Genomic DNA, 18,685 nt, shown 5'->3' with positions numbered 1-18,685 from the left:
AATACAAGTCCGGCTTCTTGATGTCCAATTGAATTTCTATTTTAGGATTGTGGCCACGTCACTCAATCCAACCCAAACTTTCCACAATGCCTGGTTATTGTAAAGACGACTTACAATCCAGGGGATTTTCATTCCTTTCAGTCTTGTTGTTAACTGGTTTACATTGAAACCAGTGCAAATGTATAAAAACAAATTTGGTTGGCCTGAAGTAAATTCAGAAATATGAGGGTTGATATCAATAACATTTCCATGCTTTCAGTATAACATTGGCCTTCACATTTTTTCCAGTGAATCGCCATGGAGTGAAACCAACTGCAGCTGTTGGCTCATCGCAATCCCCCAGCGACGCTTCGTTTTTCGATGAAGCTCATAGGCCGTCAACCTCCGCGGAACTGCCGAACTCCCAGTATCTTGAAACTTCAAGTGATCCTGCTACTCCTTCGATCCAACCAATCCTAATTCGTGAGTCAGATTCTGCAGCCAAAGTAACCAAGCGTAAATCTACCCCTGATGAGCCACCGTGCAGTGCATCTGCCTATCAGTTAGTGATGAACATGCAGCAGATAGAGCATGAGCTACAGGTCAAACGTTACAAGCAGCAAATATTCATGCAAGAAACTGAAGAGGAACGCCGCATTGCCGAACACGAACAGCGCATGAAGGTTTGGAAACTGCAGGAAACGTTGCTGACAGATCTCATCAAACGGCAAAGAAACTCACGTGATGGAGATGACTCAAGTATGATTTCGATTTCCCGTGTACTTGCACAGTTGGAGTAAATTGTCAAGAGATGCACCCAAATCGAAACAGGCATAAAATCAAGTCTTGTGTTCGTTATTTCAATAAAGCTAACCAGTCCCTTGGTCGATTCCTAGGACAACCCCCCACCCCCCCCCCCCCCCACCCCCACCCCCCAGGATAACCCCGAGGTCAATTCCACTATTTATATGTTCCCAACCTCAAAAATATAAGTCAAGGGTATTATACAGTACGCCTGTGCTGACGCCACCGTCTGATGCCCCTGACCTCTAATTTGGAGGTCGGAAACATAAGTGGAATTGTCCTCGAGGGGGAATTGTCTGGAGGCAATTGTCTGGGGGATCATCACGAAAGGGATGCTACTATATTGATCCAGGTTACCAGGGTGACAGAGGAACCTGTGCAAAGCCTATCACCATGTTCGAGAAATACGAACAGGGGACTGATTAGCTTTCACATGTTTCGTAGTATTTGCCACCTTAGTATTATTGAAAATACTGCTGGACGATTGCTTGCCTCACAGCATTTCCCAGCAAATCATTCCCTTCAATAGCGAGTTCTTCATCAATTGGCTCCGGAGCATCTCTGTCGAAGTCGGGTTCGGCGAGGTCGACTGCAATGTTGTGCAACACGGCTGTTGCAGTGATGATCAACATAGCTGTGTCCAGTTTAACACGAACGCCTGTTCGTAGGCATGGAAAGCGGCGTTTCCAAACTCCAAACATGCGTTCCACAACACTACGGGTGCGTTTCTGTGCAGTGTTGTAACTGGTTTCTGCGTGACCATGTGGATTTCGGAAAGGAGTCATGAGAAATGACCTGCAAGGGTATCCGGAATCTCCAAGTAACAGACCGTTAAATTCATCATTTTCAAAACGGGCACAAACCATACTGTTATCCAAAATACGCGAATCGTGCGTGGAGCCAGGCCACCTTGCTACAATGTTAATGAACTTCATGTCTGCATCGGCTATTCCCTGCACGTTCAGAGACATGAAACCTTTACGGCATCTGTAGATTTCTCTGTTCGCCACACTTGGAGCCTGGATGGGTACATGTGTTCCATCAATGCACCCCAAGACACGTGGAAAGCTGTTTTTTTCGAAGAACTTGTGATGCATCATTATGGCATCATTGTCATTCGGGATTCGGATGTAATTCCTCGCTTTTCTAGCAATGGCTAGGGATACTTTGGCAACTATCCGACTCGCTGCTGGTTGCAAAACATTGTTAAGGTCACCACAAACGATCTGAAATGTTCCCGTGGCGTAGAAACGTAGGGCCACTTGTAGCTGAATAACCGGCGGAATCGGGTGTCCTCGATTATTCTGAGCAGGGGGGATTTCATCGGCGATGATGTTCAGCACATAATTGAATCCTGCTTTAGTGAACCGGTACCGTTTTCGGAAATTTTCGTCATTTAGTTCATGAATATCGTCCCGGTACTGTCCACGCGGTTGCCTCACCACCACTCTTTGGTCTATCCTGGGTTGATAAACAGCTCGCACACGATTTAACGCAGCAATTCTTTGAAGAAAGTCACCCATCTTCTCGGCTGTCTGTGCACAAGTGACAGAAATCAGCCTGTAAGGAACACTTTTAGGATACCCCAAGGGTATCCTAACGATTTAAGGTGGAGATGAGCCCAAAGTTAGGAATTCCTTATCCTAAAAAACCTTCTAGAAATGGGTCAACCTTTGCATTAGGAGAGGATTTTCAGGTATACCTTTGGCGGTATTTTAGGATGCTTCTAGAATAGAAAATGGTGAAGGTGTCACTAAAAGGGCCGTTTTAGGGCCACCTTACGCTTTTAGGATTCTTCTAGAATACGGGCCAATGTTCAGGATATTGAATGCGTTCATATTGCCCCTGAATACCGAATTAAGCTTGCCTGTACGGCCATTGAAGACACCGAGTAATAATACATCTCCAACGGCGTTATAACCATGAATGTCAGTTTCTAGGCTGTCAAAGTAATCCACAATGTTGTGGCGCGGTGAATTTGAAGGAGGCACGTACACGCCACAAATAAACAGGTCGCGTTCACTTACTATGCATTGACTGCATAATTTAAACCACACAAAATCCTCGTTTCGCTTTGAAAGTAGCTTGACGAATTTTGCTAACCCATTACGGAAATATATCAACACTCCACCACTATTTCGCCTAGCGTTTCTGTGCACTATAGATCGGTAACTGTGAAAGATGTCAAAACGACAAGGAAGCATTAGACGAACGTTTACCTGTCCATGTCTCGACCAGAATTACAATGTCATGGACCTTCATGAATGCAATGAATTCAGGGTCGTCCTTCGATGATTTAAAACCTTCTACATTCCAGCATCCTATCCGAATTGCCCAACTACGCCTTCCGTACTACGCCCCTAAACCACCAATTCACCGTCTACATACAGTTTGTCCCTGATCAACCTGACCGACTTGCCGGCCGCTTTGGCCTCTTTTAACTTGGGAATGAGGGACTTGCGTTTCCGAACAATTTCATCTGGCCATTGCTCCGAAATACCATAACTCGACTTTGGCAGTTTTTCAAAGCCTCGTTTGCGAACCATTTCCCTCTGTTTGAATCGCGAGAACTTGGCGACGATCGGTCGTATTTTGCCATCAGATAATTTACCGTTTCTATGCACTCTTTCAAATTCAACATCGTCGGCCAAGTCCAACACTTCCTTCATGAATGATTTGAGCACAGCTTCACAATCCTCCTTGTTTTCCTCTTTGATGGAGAAAAACAACAGGTTATCTCGCATGGACCGGCATTTAAGGTCCATCAACTCATCTTTGAGCGATTGGGTAGCAGCGGGGGATTTATCGATCCTAGTTATATCTTTTTTGACGTTTTCGACGGTATCTACGAGAGCCTTCCGTGAAGTTTCAAACGAGTCGAATTTGTTCGATAGGAATGAACAGAATTTTTCCATATCGGCAGCATTTTCCTCCACAGCCTTCAAACCGACTTCAACCTTTTTAATACGAACGTTAAGGGAAGTTACCATGGTCTCGATGTAATCGAGTTTGTCCAGTTTTTTTGATATTGCGTCTCAAGATGATTGAAGACTCGTGTTCGATTCAGATACGATTGCTGCTATCTTATCAAACACTACCGGCTTGGACAAAGCCTTCTCTATCTCGCTTTCTAATGCCTTTGACACTTGAGTTGCGGACGTGCTGGGCATCTCAAAAAGGTTTGGGAGGGACAGTTGGCGTTTCAGCGGCGGTGATAACCCTGCGTCAACTCCTTTTCTCTTGCACGGCTGATTCGACGAAACAGAGCGCGAACTCGTGTCGTTTTCGGGTGTCGTATTCGTCCCGGACGGCTTTCCTTTTGGTGATTTCTTCGATTTCCCCATGATTGCGATTACGTCAGCAACTAACAGGCTTGGATCAATGGAAATGTGATTTAACCTTTTAAAGGCAGCCAAGCGGAACGAATCGCCTTCGCTGTGCTTTCCGCTGTGGTGTGTGTCTACACTCTCTAGCCATGTACAAGTATACGGGAAGCTGCTATGTTCCAAGTTCGTCACTTAAACGGGAATGGAACCCAAAGTTTCGAACATGTGCATGCAGTTCGACAATTTACAAATAACGAAACCAGTCCTTACAGTCCTCAGACAGCTTGATCCGGGTCTATATTCGAAAATGTTTCCGACGGTCCGCAAGGACTCCTGGCATGTCGGTGTACGGTTCAACGAACTGCCGCTTCTGCACTCTAGCAGACGACGTGAGTTGAAAATCAGTATATGAATTAAAAATGGAAGATATGAATACATTTTTGCGAAGTAGCGGCCTGGGCTCTTGCTAGATACAATTTACTATCCTTCAGATCATAACGCGATGGTTTATGGCTATTAGGCTATTTGATGACAATTTTAAACAAGTTTAGTAGCGTACCATGTAATCGCTGTCTTGTGGGAATCTGGTTAGGATCCCACAGACGGAGAAAGTCAGAAGTCAAACAAAAACAACTTTATTGACTGAACCGCCGTTGTATGTCATGATCTAGGACAAATGGCACATGGGTATCTTTCTACGGACGGATATCCGTACGGATGAGGGACCGTATCAGAGGTGAGAAAGCACACATTATGGAGAACGCCTGTACATGCGGTTAAGAATCAATCGGGAGTTGTACAGAGGTAGCTTTCCCTGTTTGGATCCGGAATCTTGGGACATCCGCTAAGCTGCTCGGGTTTCGTACAGAGGTCAAGAGGGTCCGCCCAGTAGCCGTTTACACAGCTGCCACACACGTCTATGGTAGGCCATATGGTAGTGGACATAAATGCCGATTTATGTTCTAGAACATAATTATTTATGTTCTAGAACATAATCATTTGTGTTCTAGAACATAATTTGACAAATTTATTTATTTATTTAATAAAACCTTCAAAAAGGAGAAGTATATACAAATTAAATACATCAATGGCACAGATAATACACAAAACAAATAATACATAATGCACATGATACAATGCTAATATTTATGTAAAGTGCACGTGATATTAAAAAGCTTTGGTGAGTAATTTGGCGAGGGTTCTCTCAGTAGAATCTGTTTTGCAATCTGTTCTGATCTGTTCTGCAAAATCTGTTCTGTTTTGCAAAGAGTCTGTTCTCCTATTTTCCAATAGGAGAACAGGAATATTGTTCTAGACCGTCAATCAACCAATCACTGACCAGGAATAATGGTCTAGGACATAAATCAGCCAATCACAGTACAGGAATTCTGTTCTAGACCATTAATTGACCAATCACTGGCCAGGAATAATGGTCTAGAACATAAATCAGCCAATCAGTACAGGAATTCTGTTCTAGACCATTAATCGACCAATCGCTGGCCAGGAATAATGGTCTAGACCATTAATCAGCCAATCACAGTACATGAATTATGTTCTAGACCATTAATCGACCAATCGCTGGCCAGGAATAATGGTCTAGACCATTAATCAGCCATTCGCAACCATCGTTTCAAATATTCAAAATTAACGTCATCTTCGCATAGTTTCGTGTATTTCCGGACGGCCGAAAGATCGTGTCATTAACGGCCAGTTTGGAATTGATCTAGGGGACTTGCAGCAAGAAAAATCTTTCACAATCAAAATCCCTCATGTCACTCTAAAAATGGCTTGTTTAAACGATATTCATCAATTTTTTGATGATTTCCGAAGCTGTGTGAATGCTTGTTGTCTTTCTTTAGTATCAGAAGAAAACAACGCTGCAAATTCTAATTCCATTCTTCGTCGATTAGAGGAACTGCAACGGGATCTCTTCTATGTTAGGGCAGGGATAAATCCCCTACTCACTCAAGACCCCTCAGTGGCCTTATTGCTTCGGCAACAAGATCTTATGATCAAAATAGGACAGGTAAGATTGCCAAACTATCATGCTATAGACATGACGCGTCCATGTAGACCACGTATCCAAAGTGCATGATGAAGTGTGATACTGATATGATATTAAATAGTGGGTCAGCCGTCGTAATCGCTGGTAGTAGGGCCTAATCAGGCATGACAACATTGTCGTGATGATGTAGGCTGCACCTATAAAACATAACGAATAGAACAGGGAAATACTGTATGCTTTATTGCCTGTCCTCGTACTGTTGACAGGTGAGGTAGTAACTTTTGGTTACATCACACCTATTATTAAAAACAATATATTTTGTTTATTGGTTTCATTGTATGACCCCCTTCTCGATCGTGTGTTGCCTTACTTTTCTTATTCATTGTTTCTTTTGCAGCGGAAAACCTTACTACTCCATATACAGCTCCACGCCCTTCACTGGGTGCAAGAGGTGCCCCAAAATATGACAAGAGCCCAGGTTGAGTTTTTGTTAGCCTGTCGCCTTTCAAAGAAGAAAATAGCTGAACTCCTCAAAGTTTCAACGAAGACACTTACCAGGCGCATGCGGTTAGTTTTCACAATGGTGGGCAAGAAACACCTGTTTGGTTTTTTTAACAACTATAGCATAGTTTTGTGAACATGTCCTAAGTTATTCAGAAATTATAGTTTCATCTACTATTTTGCACAGTTACCCCAAACTTATCGCCCATTTTTCCTCGATCACCAATAAAGCAGGATATGGAAGTTATTGCATGCTAGCCAAAAATTGCAACTGATGTCTAATACACATGACCTGGTAAAGTTAAGTGTATGCATTCATTTTTTCAGGCATTTCAACGTGGCAATCAAGAAGAACACTGATATTTCTGATGAAGACCTAGATGAAAGGATTACCTTCCTCTTAGGTAACCGACAAATTGGTACCAATTCGATCAGGGTTCGCTTGGAAAATATTGGCATATGCCAAAGGCATATCCCAAAGGGAGAGAGTCCGTGTTGCGATGAGACGTGTAGACCCTGCAGGTGTTGCGTGTCGTGCACGAAAAGCTATTAAACGGCGTTCTTATAAAGTGCATGGACCAAACTCTCTCTGGCATATGGATGGCAATCATAGACTGGTTAGGTTGGTATTACTTCCGTTTTGACTAAAGTCTTTAAAAACACTGAGTCAACCCTGTGTGCTCATAATATCTTGTCTGCCAGTAAATGTACTCCTATGCAGAATACTGTGGTGTTTTAAATGTTCTGCTACATGCACCACGCATGCTGTAGGCCCTTAGTTATCATCACCACCTATGTTGATAAAATGTTTCTGGTTCCTCCATCATAAACTTTATTTTTTTGATGCTCCAGATGAGATAAAATTGTGGTCGATTGTAAAAGAATGATTGGTGTAAATTTGTAAGTTGTTGTAGACTCCAAAATGTCCTATCATAGAAGCAGCATCAGATTGTTATGTTTATGTATGCCGAGTTGAGAAGAATAGCATACACATTTGCACCCATTTGTACTCCTTGAATGTTTTTTGTTCTGCAGGTGGCGGATAGTTGTACATGGTGCTATCGATGGATATTCACGGTTGGACTTTTCTGAAGGCCTCGACAAACAATAAAGCTGCAAATGTTTCAGTTTATTTCTAAAGGCAGAGGAGGAATTTGGGTTGCCCTCGCGACTTCGGGTTGATAAGGGTGGGGCAAATGATTCTGTCTGTATCTATATGGAAGAGAAGCGAGGTAGTGGTAGGGGTAGTGCAATATGTGGGAGGAGTGTTCATAATCAGCGCATTGAGCGACTTTGGTTTGATGCTTGGAAAAACACTGTCAAAATTTATTATGATATTTTTTCTGCATTTGAACGCGACAATGTTTTGAATCCAAACAGTGAGGAACAGATTTTTGCACTTCATTATGTGTATCTTCCTCGCATACACATGTCTATTGAAAGATATACCTCATGCAGCATAACCAACAGAAAATAAGGACAGAAACTACCTCCCCTTTGCAGATGTTTGTTGCTCGGTCTTTAGAACTTCATAGTTCAACGGATACTGCTATGAGGGACATATTCGCCACAAACGAGGCTACTGATAAAAACCCCGACGAATATATTGATGAACATGACATGGATGAAAATGAGGCTGATGTATCATTGACGTATGTTAAGATTCCTGAGACAAGAAGCCCACTTGCAGCCGATGAGATGACACAACTCTCTACTCTCATTGATCCTCTTCCTGACGATGCTGAAGAAGACAAGGGACTTGCCAAATATTTTAGTGTACTTGATTTTATCTCGGAGAAAAACGGTTTCATTCAATAGTAAATAGCATTATACGAAGGATCTTATCAGCAGTGGATAAGAGATACAGATGCACGGCTTGTTCTTTTTAGTCTTGTTCGAAATCTTTAACTATTTCCAAACGGATGGTTTTAGAAATGTTGCTACTGACATGATGTTTGAACAACATTAATAGTCACTTTAATTGGGCATTTTGTATTAGATGCTCGTTAGCTGAAACGAAGGTATGACATGACTGGTAGACTGGCGAACCTGAAGCCTAAATTTACTTGCTTTGAGATAAACTATTGACATCACAAGTAGTCGGGCCTGTCTTATGAATGAACAAGAAAAAGACTTCAATTTACTCTATTCTCTGATTCACGAATGTTGTTATCATTCTGATAAAAATTATTGAAATATTTAGCTTTTGTTTTGAATTACTTACATGACTTTGAGGTCAATGTAAAAAATAGCATTACTCTGGGTACATATCAACCCTCTAATGGCAAAAGGCAAAAATCCCTCAATATTAATTTTAATCTCGGTCCTTGCTTCACTTTTGCCATAGTTATACCGACAGCCATTCCATGATGCAAATCTAACATCCGTATACCCGTAATGCTGTAGTTTTGTTGATGATTTGGGTACACTGGGGAGTGGGTATCGTAGTGATTGTGATCAACATTCAGATTCTGTCCAGCATAAACCAATTTTTCACTCCAGAGGAGAAAATCGGAATCATGGAGTGCATTTAAAAAAAAGATTATCACTAGCAACAACTCTAATCAATGTTGAATAGAACCACATTTGATAATTTTATTTATAATAGCTTTTGTGAATTTTTTTTCTTCAAGTTGATTTTGAAAATTAAAAAAATCTCCATTACGTTTAACCCATAGGAAATAGTCTCTATATCTGATAGGAATGAAAAAAATGAAAATGAATTTTGTGCAGCAATGCACTTGTCTTAGGAAGAAGCCAAACATACCGGTGAAGTTTGTGACTCTTACTTATCCTTTTACTCTGATTTTCTCATTAGGAGTCAAAATTCAAGATGCTTGGCAGTAATTGTTCTTTGAATGGAAGTAAAGTTTTGTTTTTTGGTCTTAAGAAGCTATCCAAACAGAAACAGAAAAGGTACTATGATCGAGGTACCAAGGAATTTCCTGAATTAAAAGAAGGTGATGTAGTCCGAGTCGGAGACAAAATGAAGAAAGATTGCTCTACTATATAAACGCAATGTGTTGAAAAAGGTTGCTCCAAGATCTTACAATGTCAAGACGGAATTTGGAGGAGTGTACAGGAGAGAACGAGTTGACTTGCAGTAAACGAGAGACAAATTTCAGTCTCATGCTGACAATTTGCCAATTTCTGATCCACCAGGTTTTGATCCTGTCCCTATGAGTCAGACGCCAAATGTAGGTCATGTTTGTGACAAGGTTCAATTTCCTACGAGTGTTAATCACAACACTCAGAGATGTCTTGATGAATGATGGCGGAAATGCTACTTGTAGTAAATCTAATGCAAATGCATCTGGATGTGAAACTGGTAGAGGCACAACAAAGTCGACTGATGTTGGTTCTCCAGTGTCTTCTGATGGACACCAACTCTGAAGGATGACAATTCTCATGCCTTTCATGACTACATCCTTCACAACAGTGAGTTCATCTCTATAGTTCCAAAATGGTAACAACATGTTATGACATTGGCTTCTATCATCAGGCCATCCAAAACCACTTCCCTGAGTTTACACAAAACTACATCTGTCTGTGTCTTAAGTTTGATCTGCTGGAGTTTTCTGTCATGCATTGGAATGTTTTCCATCAAACAATCAACATGGGCCTGTACAACCTGCTCTAGTTCACTAGACCCAGTAGCAGGAGGATAATTCCTGCTCAAAGCATGAGCTGTTTAAAAATATTTACCTGGCTTGAAATACAAATCGAAGTCATATTGCTGTCACCTAAGCCTCAGCCTCTGTAACTTGGCTGGACAATCATTGAGTCACTTCTTGAAATTAGGGATCAAAGGTTTATGATCCGTTTCGATCTCAATATGCTTTCCAAAATCATATTGGTGGAAAGTGTTCCGATGCAAGTAATGCCGAAGGATTCTTTTTCTATTTTGAGTTAAGACTCTCGAACCATAAGCTATAGGCAACCAGTTTTATTTCTCTAAGGAGTCACATGTCAAGAGAACACAACCCAAGCCACCTTTGCCAGCATCACTAGAAATCTTCAATGGCTTTTTGACATCATGATATCACTTGAGATCAATCTCTTCAGATCTGACCACGCTCTCTCTTGCTGATGCTCCCATTTCCACTGAACCTGTTTCTCCAGCATGGATCTGAGACGTGCAGATCTTGATGAGAGCTCTGGAATGTACCCTGCCAGGAAATTAATCATACCTGCAAGTAAGCTTTGTTGCTTGGACGGGCTAACTTTGTCTTTTTCATTAATTTTCATACCCTCATCAGTATCAAGAAAATGATTTCATTCACTCCTAGCACACATTCGTCCAGATTGAACTCAACACCATGACTGTCTTGGCAATATCAAACACTTTTCTCAACCTCTGATCATGCAATGCCTTTGTATCAGCGTGTATCAACAAAGATCATACCGAGAAACCTCAACGCCCTCTATCGACCAAATATCTCATTCATCTTTCTCTGGAATATTTCACTGCTACATTTTGTACCCATGGGTAACCTCAGGTACATGTATCGGCCAAAACGCGAGTTAAAAGTTGTGAGAAATGAATTTTCCTCATCTAACAGACACATCCAATAGCCATTTTTGGCATGCAACTTGGAGAAATATTTACTACCACTGAGATTTCATCTCTAGTAGGTAATTTCAAGGGCTCTCTTCTGATAGCACGATTCAAATTTTGGGGGTCAAGGCATACTCTGATCGAGCTTTCCTGTACTGTGGGTTTTCTAACAACTATATACAACAGAACTGATCCATTCAGTAGGTTCTGTAACAGAAGTTGTAACCTTCATTGCAACCATTCGCTCAAGTTCTCCTTTCAGAGGTTCATTGAGTCCAAGAGGAAGCTTAGGCCTACGGCAGGGTTCAACTACGGGTCGAACATCATCACGGGTTGAGAATGTGAACCTGTCCACGAATACAACCTAGACCTTGGAAAACTTCGGCGTATTCCTCGAAAAGGTGTCCATACTCAGCGTGAGTTTCAGTCACAGCACAAAACTAGTTTCACAATGTAAAGGTTCGCACGATAAAACAGACTCGACACGTTCAGTCAGGTACAGGTGTCTTTAATAACTCAATGGAGGAACTGCAAATATAATAGAAGTGGGATTACAATTCAATCAACATATCTAACACAGATCAATGACTCCACACTATATCATCCTTATTACAATACATCAAACAGCCAAGCACCAGGCTTATATCATCATAATCAAACTATATCAAACAGCCTAGAAACCAGGCTTATCATCCAAATCACAATATATCAAACAGCCTAGAAACCAGGCTTATCATCCGAATCACAATATATCAAACAGCCTAGAAACCAGGCTTATCATCTGAATCACAATATATCAAACACGAATACAATGTTAACTTTTGAACAAACTTACCCCACAACTTCGTTCTACCATAATATACATCCTACCATTCTAAACTCCACCCTACTACTGACTAAAGCTAAAACTCCAACCTTAAAACCTACTTAAAACATATTTACACAACAACGCACTCACCCAATAACTCAGTCACACAATAGCACCATTCAACTCTTAAAATACCCTATATACACCATTCAACTATTACAACACCATAATTATTCACCATGGTCGGTCATCGGTCAATTCGTTACATATCCCCCATCTCAGGGGAAAAAAGGGGATCTCAAAAAGATTCAACTTTTTCGCAGAATTCAGATTCGAGACAGTTTCTCTAAGTCCGACTAAGGTAATCAGCTCCTACGTTGTCAACCCCCCTAATGGCTCTCACATTGAACCGATAGGGCTGCAACAACAGTGCCCACCTCATGAGTCTACTGTTACTAGCCTTGTTTCTTTTCAGAAACGTCAGAGGTTGGTGATCTGTCTCCAAAATGAACTCAACTCCATATAGATACCTGTGGAACTTGTGAACACCCCACACCACCGCTAAGCACTCCAACTCAACAGTTGCATAGTTCTGTTCTCTGGGCAGTAACTTTTTACTGGCATAGGCAATGGGTAACTTCACGCCATCCACTACTTGCAGCAGCACAGCACCAAGTCCCTTGTCAGACGCGTCTGTCCGAAGAATAAACATCTCATTCAATGCTGGTAGTCTCAGAATGGGCTTTGAACAAAGCGCCCGTTTCAACTTGCGAAAGGCTGTTTCCTGAACTTCGGACCATCCAACTTTATTTGGTTGTCCCTTCTTTGTCAAGTCCGTAAGTGGTGATGCCAATTCGGAGTAATGAGGTATGAACTTCCGGTAGAATCCAGACAAGCCCAGGAAAGACCGAACCTGTTTCTTCGTGGTTGGAACTGGAGCCTGCTCAATAGCCTCCAGTTTATCTAACATGGGTGCCAATGAATCATTACCCACTACATGTCCAAGACAGTCTAGGCTGGAGTATCCAATATATATCTTTGAGGGTCTTGCCGTCAAGCCAGCATCTCGTAGTCTTGTGAGTAAGTCCACGATTGCCCTTAGGTGCTCAGACCAAGGGATCGTCCCTAACATAACGTCATCCATGAAGTTGTCCGCACTCTCCGCTCCCTTTAACACAACCCTCATCAGTCTATTGAATGTCGCGGGGGCATTTACCATTCCGAATGGCATGACTTTGAACCGAAAATGGCCGAATGGCACTGAGAATGATGACACTTCTTTCGCTTGCTCCGTAAGAGGGACCTGCCAGTAACCTTTTGAGAGGTCAAACTTGGATATATATTTACAACCAGCCAGTTTTGCAAAAATACTCTCAACATCAGCCATGGGCTCGGGGTCGAACACTGTGATCTGGTTTATCCGACGAAAGTCGATGCAAAACCTGTTGCTCCCGTCTTTCTTCTTCACGATCACGACTGGTGATGAGTAAGGTGAATCACATGGCTCGATTACTCCCATATCCAACATATTCTCGATCTCATGCTTCACAACCTCAACCATGCTAAATGGAATAGGGTAGGGGCGAACTCTCACCGGATCTGACGTGGTCAATCGGACATCATGACTCAACACTGTAGTCCTCCCTGGTGAATCAGTTAGTACATCTTGATAGCTACACAGTATCTCCTTTACCTCCTCAATCTGTTCTGGCCTCAAATCACCACAGATGTGGACATCTTCCATGGTTTCACCCACTTTGTCCACCACTTGGTCCTCTAACCTTGGTAGCTGAGTCTCTACCTCTGGGGGTTCTGCCTCAACACTCTCTAAAACCACAGCGCACTGCTCTTCTCCATCCTCCACTACAACTGCAACTTGATCTCGTGCACGTGGAATATATTGCTTCAACATGTTTATGTGGAAGGTCCTCTCTTTCCCATCCATCATCAGTCTATAGTCCATGGCATTAATCTTCTTAACAACCTTGTAAGGGCCTCGCCATTGCATCAGCAGCTTGTTGGCGTTAATGGGTAACAGTACCAACGCCTCATCACCCTCACTCATCTGGCGTACTCTAGTGCGCTTGTCAAAATACTGCTTCTGTTTCTTGGCTGCCCCCTTCAGATTGTCTTGTGCCAACTTCAATGTCTCCTCCAGACGGTTCCTCAGATCGAACACGTACTGGTATGTAGTTTTCACCTCCTGGTCCAAGTCCTCTTGTGACCATAACTGTCTAAGTATAGACAGTGGTCCCCGCACTGACCGTCCGTACAGGAGTTCAAATGGGGAAAATCCGGTACTATCTTGCGGAACTTCTCGGTAGGCAAATAGCAGAGGGTTGATATATCTATCCCAATCCTTCGGACGCTCAGCACACATTTTCTTGAGCATCTGCTTGAGCGTTCCATTGAACTTCTCCACTAAGCCATTACACTGGGGATGGTATGGTGTAGTTGTAGTTCGCTGGAAAGATAGTAGTCTGCTCACTTCTTTCATCAAATCAGCGATAAACTGCGAACCTAATTCGGTCAGTATTTCTTCAGCCACACCCAGTCGACTGTAAATATCAACTAAAGCCTCCGCCACCCGTTCTGTCTCAATCTTAGGTAGTGCGATTGCTTCCGGGTACCTGGTTGCGTAGTCCATGAATGTAAGGATGTAGCGGTTGCCTCTGTCAGTTGGCGGAAACAGGGGTCCAATCAAATCCAGAGCCACACGCTCAAAAGGTGAACCCATCAACGGCATCTTTCCTAGTGGTACCTTTAGAACCCTGCCCTTCGGGATAAAGCGCTGGCATAGGTCACAGGAACGGCAGTAACGAGTCACTTCTGACTGTATCCCAGGCCAGTAGAACTCGTCCAATACTCGATGATAGGTCTTCCTGCGGCCTAAATGCCCTGCCATGAGAGAGTCATGGGCCAAGTACATCACCTTGACACGGAACTTCACTGGCAGCAGGAGCTGAAGATACTCCTTTCCATTGTCCACTCTTGGCGAAACAAACTTTCGATACAACAGCGATTTCTTATATCTGTAAGATGTCACCGCCCCATACTTGTTCCGCTTTTGCGTTCCATCCTTTGCATATTGGTGGAACTTGGTAAGTGAAGGATCAGTTGCCTGTTCGATCCGGAATATTTCCTTGTCTTCCAGATCACCCACTATTTTCGGTACTCTAAGTGGCTTCAAATCCATCTTCTCACGCTTTTTCTGTGCTCGAGTCAATACCGCTGCAACTGTCCAATCGAGATCCGGGTCTCCGGGTTCCCTTGCCCCTTCGATGTTACCAATTATGATGTCATACAACGGCTTCTCCATGCACATCGCCTCAACCTTCCCCTTATAGAAGGGTGTGTCAACGGCCACTGCAGCCATCGGAACTGTCAAGGTCGATCCATCTATGAGGGTACATCGCTGAGTCGTTCCTAAGTAACGGGCCGGATCAACCAAGTCCTTCCTAATAACAACTCCACTGCACCCAGTGTCTCTCAACACCCTTAGCACCGCGGGATGTCCGTCAATTTTCCCTGAGTGGACCGGCATACTATTCAGGCCACCACCTGTGTGAGTAATTGACGATGAGCAGTTTGTGGATATGAGGGTTGGGTTCCCACCAGTGACGGAATTGAGAACTGAACCCGTCGTTGGAGTCACTCCCATACAGTATGACACCTCATGATCAGAGGCTTCACCCCCGCTGGAATCCATCTCAGTAGGCTGTCCCTCAGCTCTCATACTTGCTGCTGCAAGTCGAGTATGACAAAACCTGGCTATGTGACCAATTTTACCACAGTAGTTACATTTCCTCGTATCCTTATAAAAGCTACCCTGTTTCTGACCAAATGATGAATCTGATCTGTTTCCAGCACTGTTAGCAGTTGGAGTGTTCCTCAAAGAGACCTGCTTTACTTGTTCAGGCTGCCTGGGATCTGGCCCGACCGTTGCTCTAGGCCGGTAAAGAATATTCAGGATGTTACCTCCCCTTGCCTCTCTGTACTGATCAGCTAATATTGCCATACCCTTGACAGAGTTTGGGACTCTCTCCCGTAAGAATAGCTTTAACTCTGGTGCACAGACACGGAGAAACTGTTCTCGCATAAACAGGTCAACGATTCCCTCAAAAGTTGCACTCGCTTTCGCCAACTCCTGCCATCGGTCTAAATAGTTCCTTAGGCGAGTGGTAAACTGTCCAAAGGTTTCCCCTGCGTCTGGCTTGGCTGACCGAAACCTCTTCTGAAAACCATCCACGGTCAAATCAAAACGGACCAACAGCGCCTCCTTCAACTTCTGGAAATCCATGGCCTCAGTCGATGAGAGGCGGGAGTAGACCTCTAATGCTTTTCCCTTCAGCAGGGCCCCAAGATTTACACCCCATTGGTCTTTGTCCCACGATTGGGCCTCTGCATAACGCTCAAAACGATGAAGATAGGCATCCATGTCATCCTTTGTCTCGTCAAATGTGGGAAGTCTCGGAGTCTTTGGCGTAACTTTGGTGGTGCTGGTGGTGGTCTTAGCTGTTGACACTGCCAGTTTCTGTTGCTCCTGTAATAATTCCAACCGCCGCTGATGCTCAAGTTCTCGTTCCTTCCTATCTTCCTCACGCTCACGATCCTTCTGCTCCCTCTCTTTCTCTCTCCTCTCAGCCTCTCTCTCCTCTCGTTCTTTCTCCCTCTCGGACACCCGTTCTTCTCGCTCAGCATTTTGCTGTTCCGTCACAAATGCCTTCAAATCCTTGGCGGTTAACCCCATCTCTTTTCCCAACTGGGTAAGCTCCTTCAATCTTTCCATCCTTACTCGTTACACCCAAACTTTAGAACAAAATAAATTATATCTAGTTTAAGTGGAAAAAACAATACGACCTGAAACACAATGACCTGGAATATAATGACGTGCAGTGTAATGACCTGAACCAGAACACTCAAACCGAATTTATTCCCTACTTCAAGTTACCCTCGCACTTTCACCAACATCCGCACTCGCTTCCACTCATCATCAGACCTGTACTATAATATCACCACAATCCTGGTAAACATTCAACTCTAGGACCAATACAAACTCATAACATCTTCAAACTCTATAGTATAAAATGAACATATATACATACACCAATAATATCTTCAGCAAAACCACCTCAACTCTACCCCACTTTCAAAATTTGTAACTAAAGATGTGGGTTCCTCTTAACACACCAACATTACATAAATAGCGTACAAAATTCAAATCAAAACGCAGGGTGGTCACGTCTTTCAATCTCCAGTTAAAATAGTTTTAAATATATGCAGCAATTATGAAATATTATACACCTCTCTGCCCCAATACAAACACATACAAGATGAAATAATGATATCACACGTTATAACACACCAGGTTCAATCAAGGACTACACAATTAGGCACAGTCTGATCCTCCAATGTCCGCCAACCTCCGAGTCCTGCTGCATCCGTTTCAAACCTGATGTACTATTAGCAGATGTTAACGATATCGTTGCGCGCGCTTAGGAAGCCAGCACCCTCGAGGTCACCGGTTACTGAACTCCAATCATAACACACTGTGATCGAACACTCCGAACTTGGACCCTTGCCACCGTAAGTTGTGATCGACTCGGAATCCTGATTTGCATGTATAAAGTGATACGTAAGCTACTCCTCATATACCAATGACGTGATGTAGCCTATTGTCGTGACCGCATGGTGTTGACATCGCAGAGAGGTCCTGGGAAGGTCGCCATGTAAAGGTTCGCACGATAAAACAGACTCGACACGTTCAGTCAGGTACAGGTGTCTTTAATAACTCAATGGAGGAACTGCAAATATAATAGAAGTGGGATTACAATTCAATCAACATATCTAACACAGATCAATGACTCCACACTATATCATCCTTATTACAATACATCAAACAGCCAAGCACCAGGCTTATATCATCATAATCAAACTATATCAAACCGCCTAGAAACCAGGCTTATCATCCAAATCACAATATATCAAACAGCCTAGAAACCAGGCTTATCATCCGAATCACAATATATCAAACAGCCTAGAAACCAGGCTTATCATCTGAATCACAATATATCAAACACGAATACAATGTTAACTTTTGAACAAACTTACCCCACAACTTCGTTCTACCATAATATACATCCTACCATTCTAAACTCCACCCTACTACTGACTAAAGCTAAAACTCCAACCTTAAAACCTACTTAAAACATATTTACACAACAACGCACTCACCCAATAACTCAGTCACACAATAGCACCATTCAACTCTTAAAATACCCTATATACACCATTCAACTATTACAACACCATAATTATTCACCATGGTCGGTCATCGGTCAATTCGTTACACACAAGACCAAGTTCATCACACGACTTTCGACCAATTATCGGAACAACATTGCCTTCACAGATCACAAAAGCAGTTTTATACGTGCGACTTTCATCACCGTCAAAACGTATCACGAATCCGTATGGAAAATACATATGGCGCCTATGGGTAGGTGAAACGTAGGTAGGACAGAAAATGAGCTTCAGCATCGATAGCAACAGCTGACGAGATACGTGGCAATGAAAACGTCTCTAATTTCCCCCAAAAACATACCTCACAAACGAAAGCATCATCAACGTAATCTACAATATTTCTCAAACAATGATATAGAGATGGAATGATGATAGAAGTCTCAATTTAGCAGCAAATGCGA

The 18,685-nt window shown here is 42.8% G+C and overlaps 2 protein-coding genes across 3 annotated transcripts; both read right to left on the bottom strand.

Moving 5' to 3' along the window:
• Positions 1–1,244: 1,244 nt before the first annotated feature.
• On the bottom strand, positions 1,245–2,306 carry LOC135484792 (putative nuclease HARBI1). The gene has a single exon (XM_064766475.1). The coding sequence runs from the start codon at positions 2,304–2,306 to the stop codon at positions 1,245–1,247; it is 1,062 nt and encodes a 353-aa protein (XP_064622545.1).
• Positions 2,307–11,615: 9,309 nt separating this feature from the next.
• LOC135485741 (uncharacterized) lies at positions 11,616–18,316 on the bottom strand. 2 transcript variants are annotated; one of them, XR_010446619.1, is made up of 3 exons: positions 18,093–18,316; positions 12,009–17,785; positions 11,616–11,701 (listed from the first exon to the last, which is right to left on the bottom strand). XR_010446619.1 is itself a non-coding variant. In XM_064768136.1 (2 exons), exon 2 carries the CDS (start codon positions 16,768–16,770, stop codon positions 12,328–12,330), a length of 4,443 nt encoding a protein of 1,480 aa, XP_064624206.1. In that variant the 5' UTR covers positions 16,771–17,785; positions 18,093–18,316; the 3' UTR covers positions 11,633–12,327. The 2 variants fall into 2 exon arrangements, 1 of the variants encoding a protein (XP_064624206.1); XM_064768136.1 differs by having other exon boundaries at positions 11,633–17,785.
• Between the last annotated feature and the right edge of the window lie 369 nt (positions 18,317–18,685).

The sequence above is a fragment of the Lineus longissimus genome, chromosome 3 (genome assembly GCF_910592395.1).
Source record: "Lineus longissimus chromosome 3, tnLinLong1.2, whole genome shotgun sequence".
In the NCBI taxonomy this organism is placed as follows: domain Eukaryota; kingdom Metazoa; phylum Nemertea; class Pilidiophora; order Heteronemertea; family Lineidae; genus Lineus; species Lineus longissimus.
The sequence above is the reverse complement of the archived record's forward strand: the minus strand, read 5'-3'. Positions and strand labels throughout refer to the sequence as shown.

Bases quoted from the DNA above. Each gene is read 5' to 3' on its own strand.
- LOC135485741 (XM_064768136.1), bottom strand. From the start codon at position 16,770: ATGGAAAGATTGAAGGAGCTTACCCAGTTGGGAAAAGAGATGGGGTTA.
- LOC135484792 (XM_064766475.1), bottom strand. From the start codon at position 2,306: ATGGGTGACTTTCTTCAAAGAATTGCTGCGTTAAATCGTGTGCGAGCT.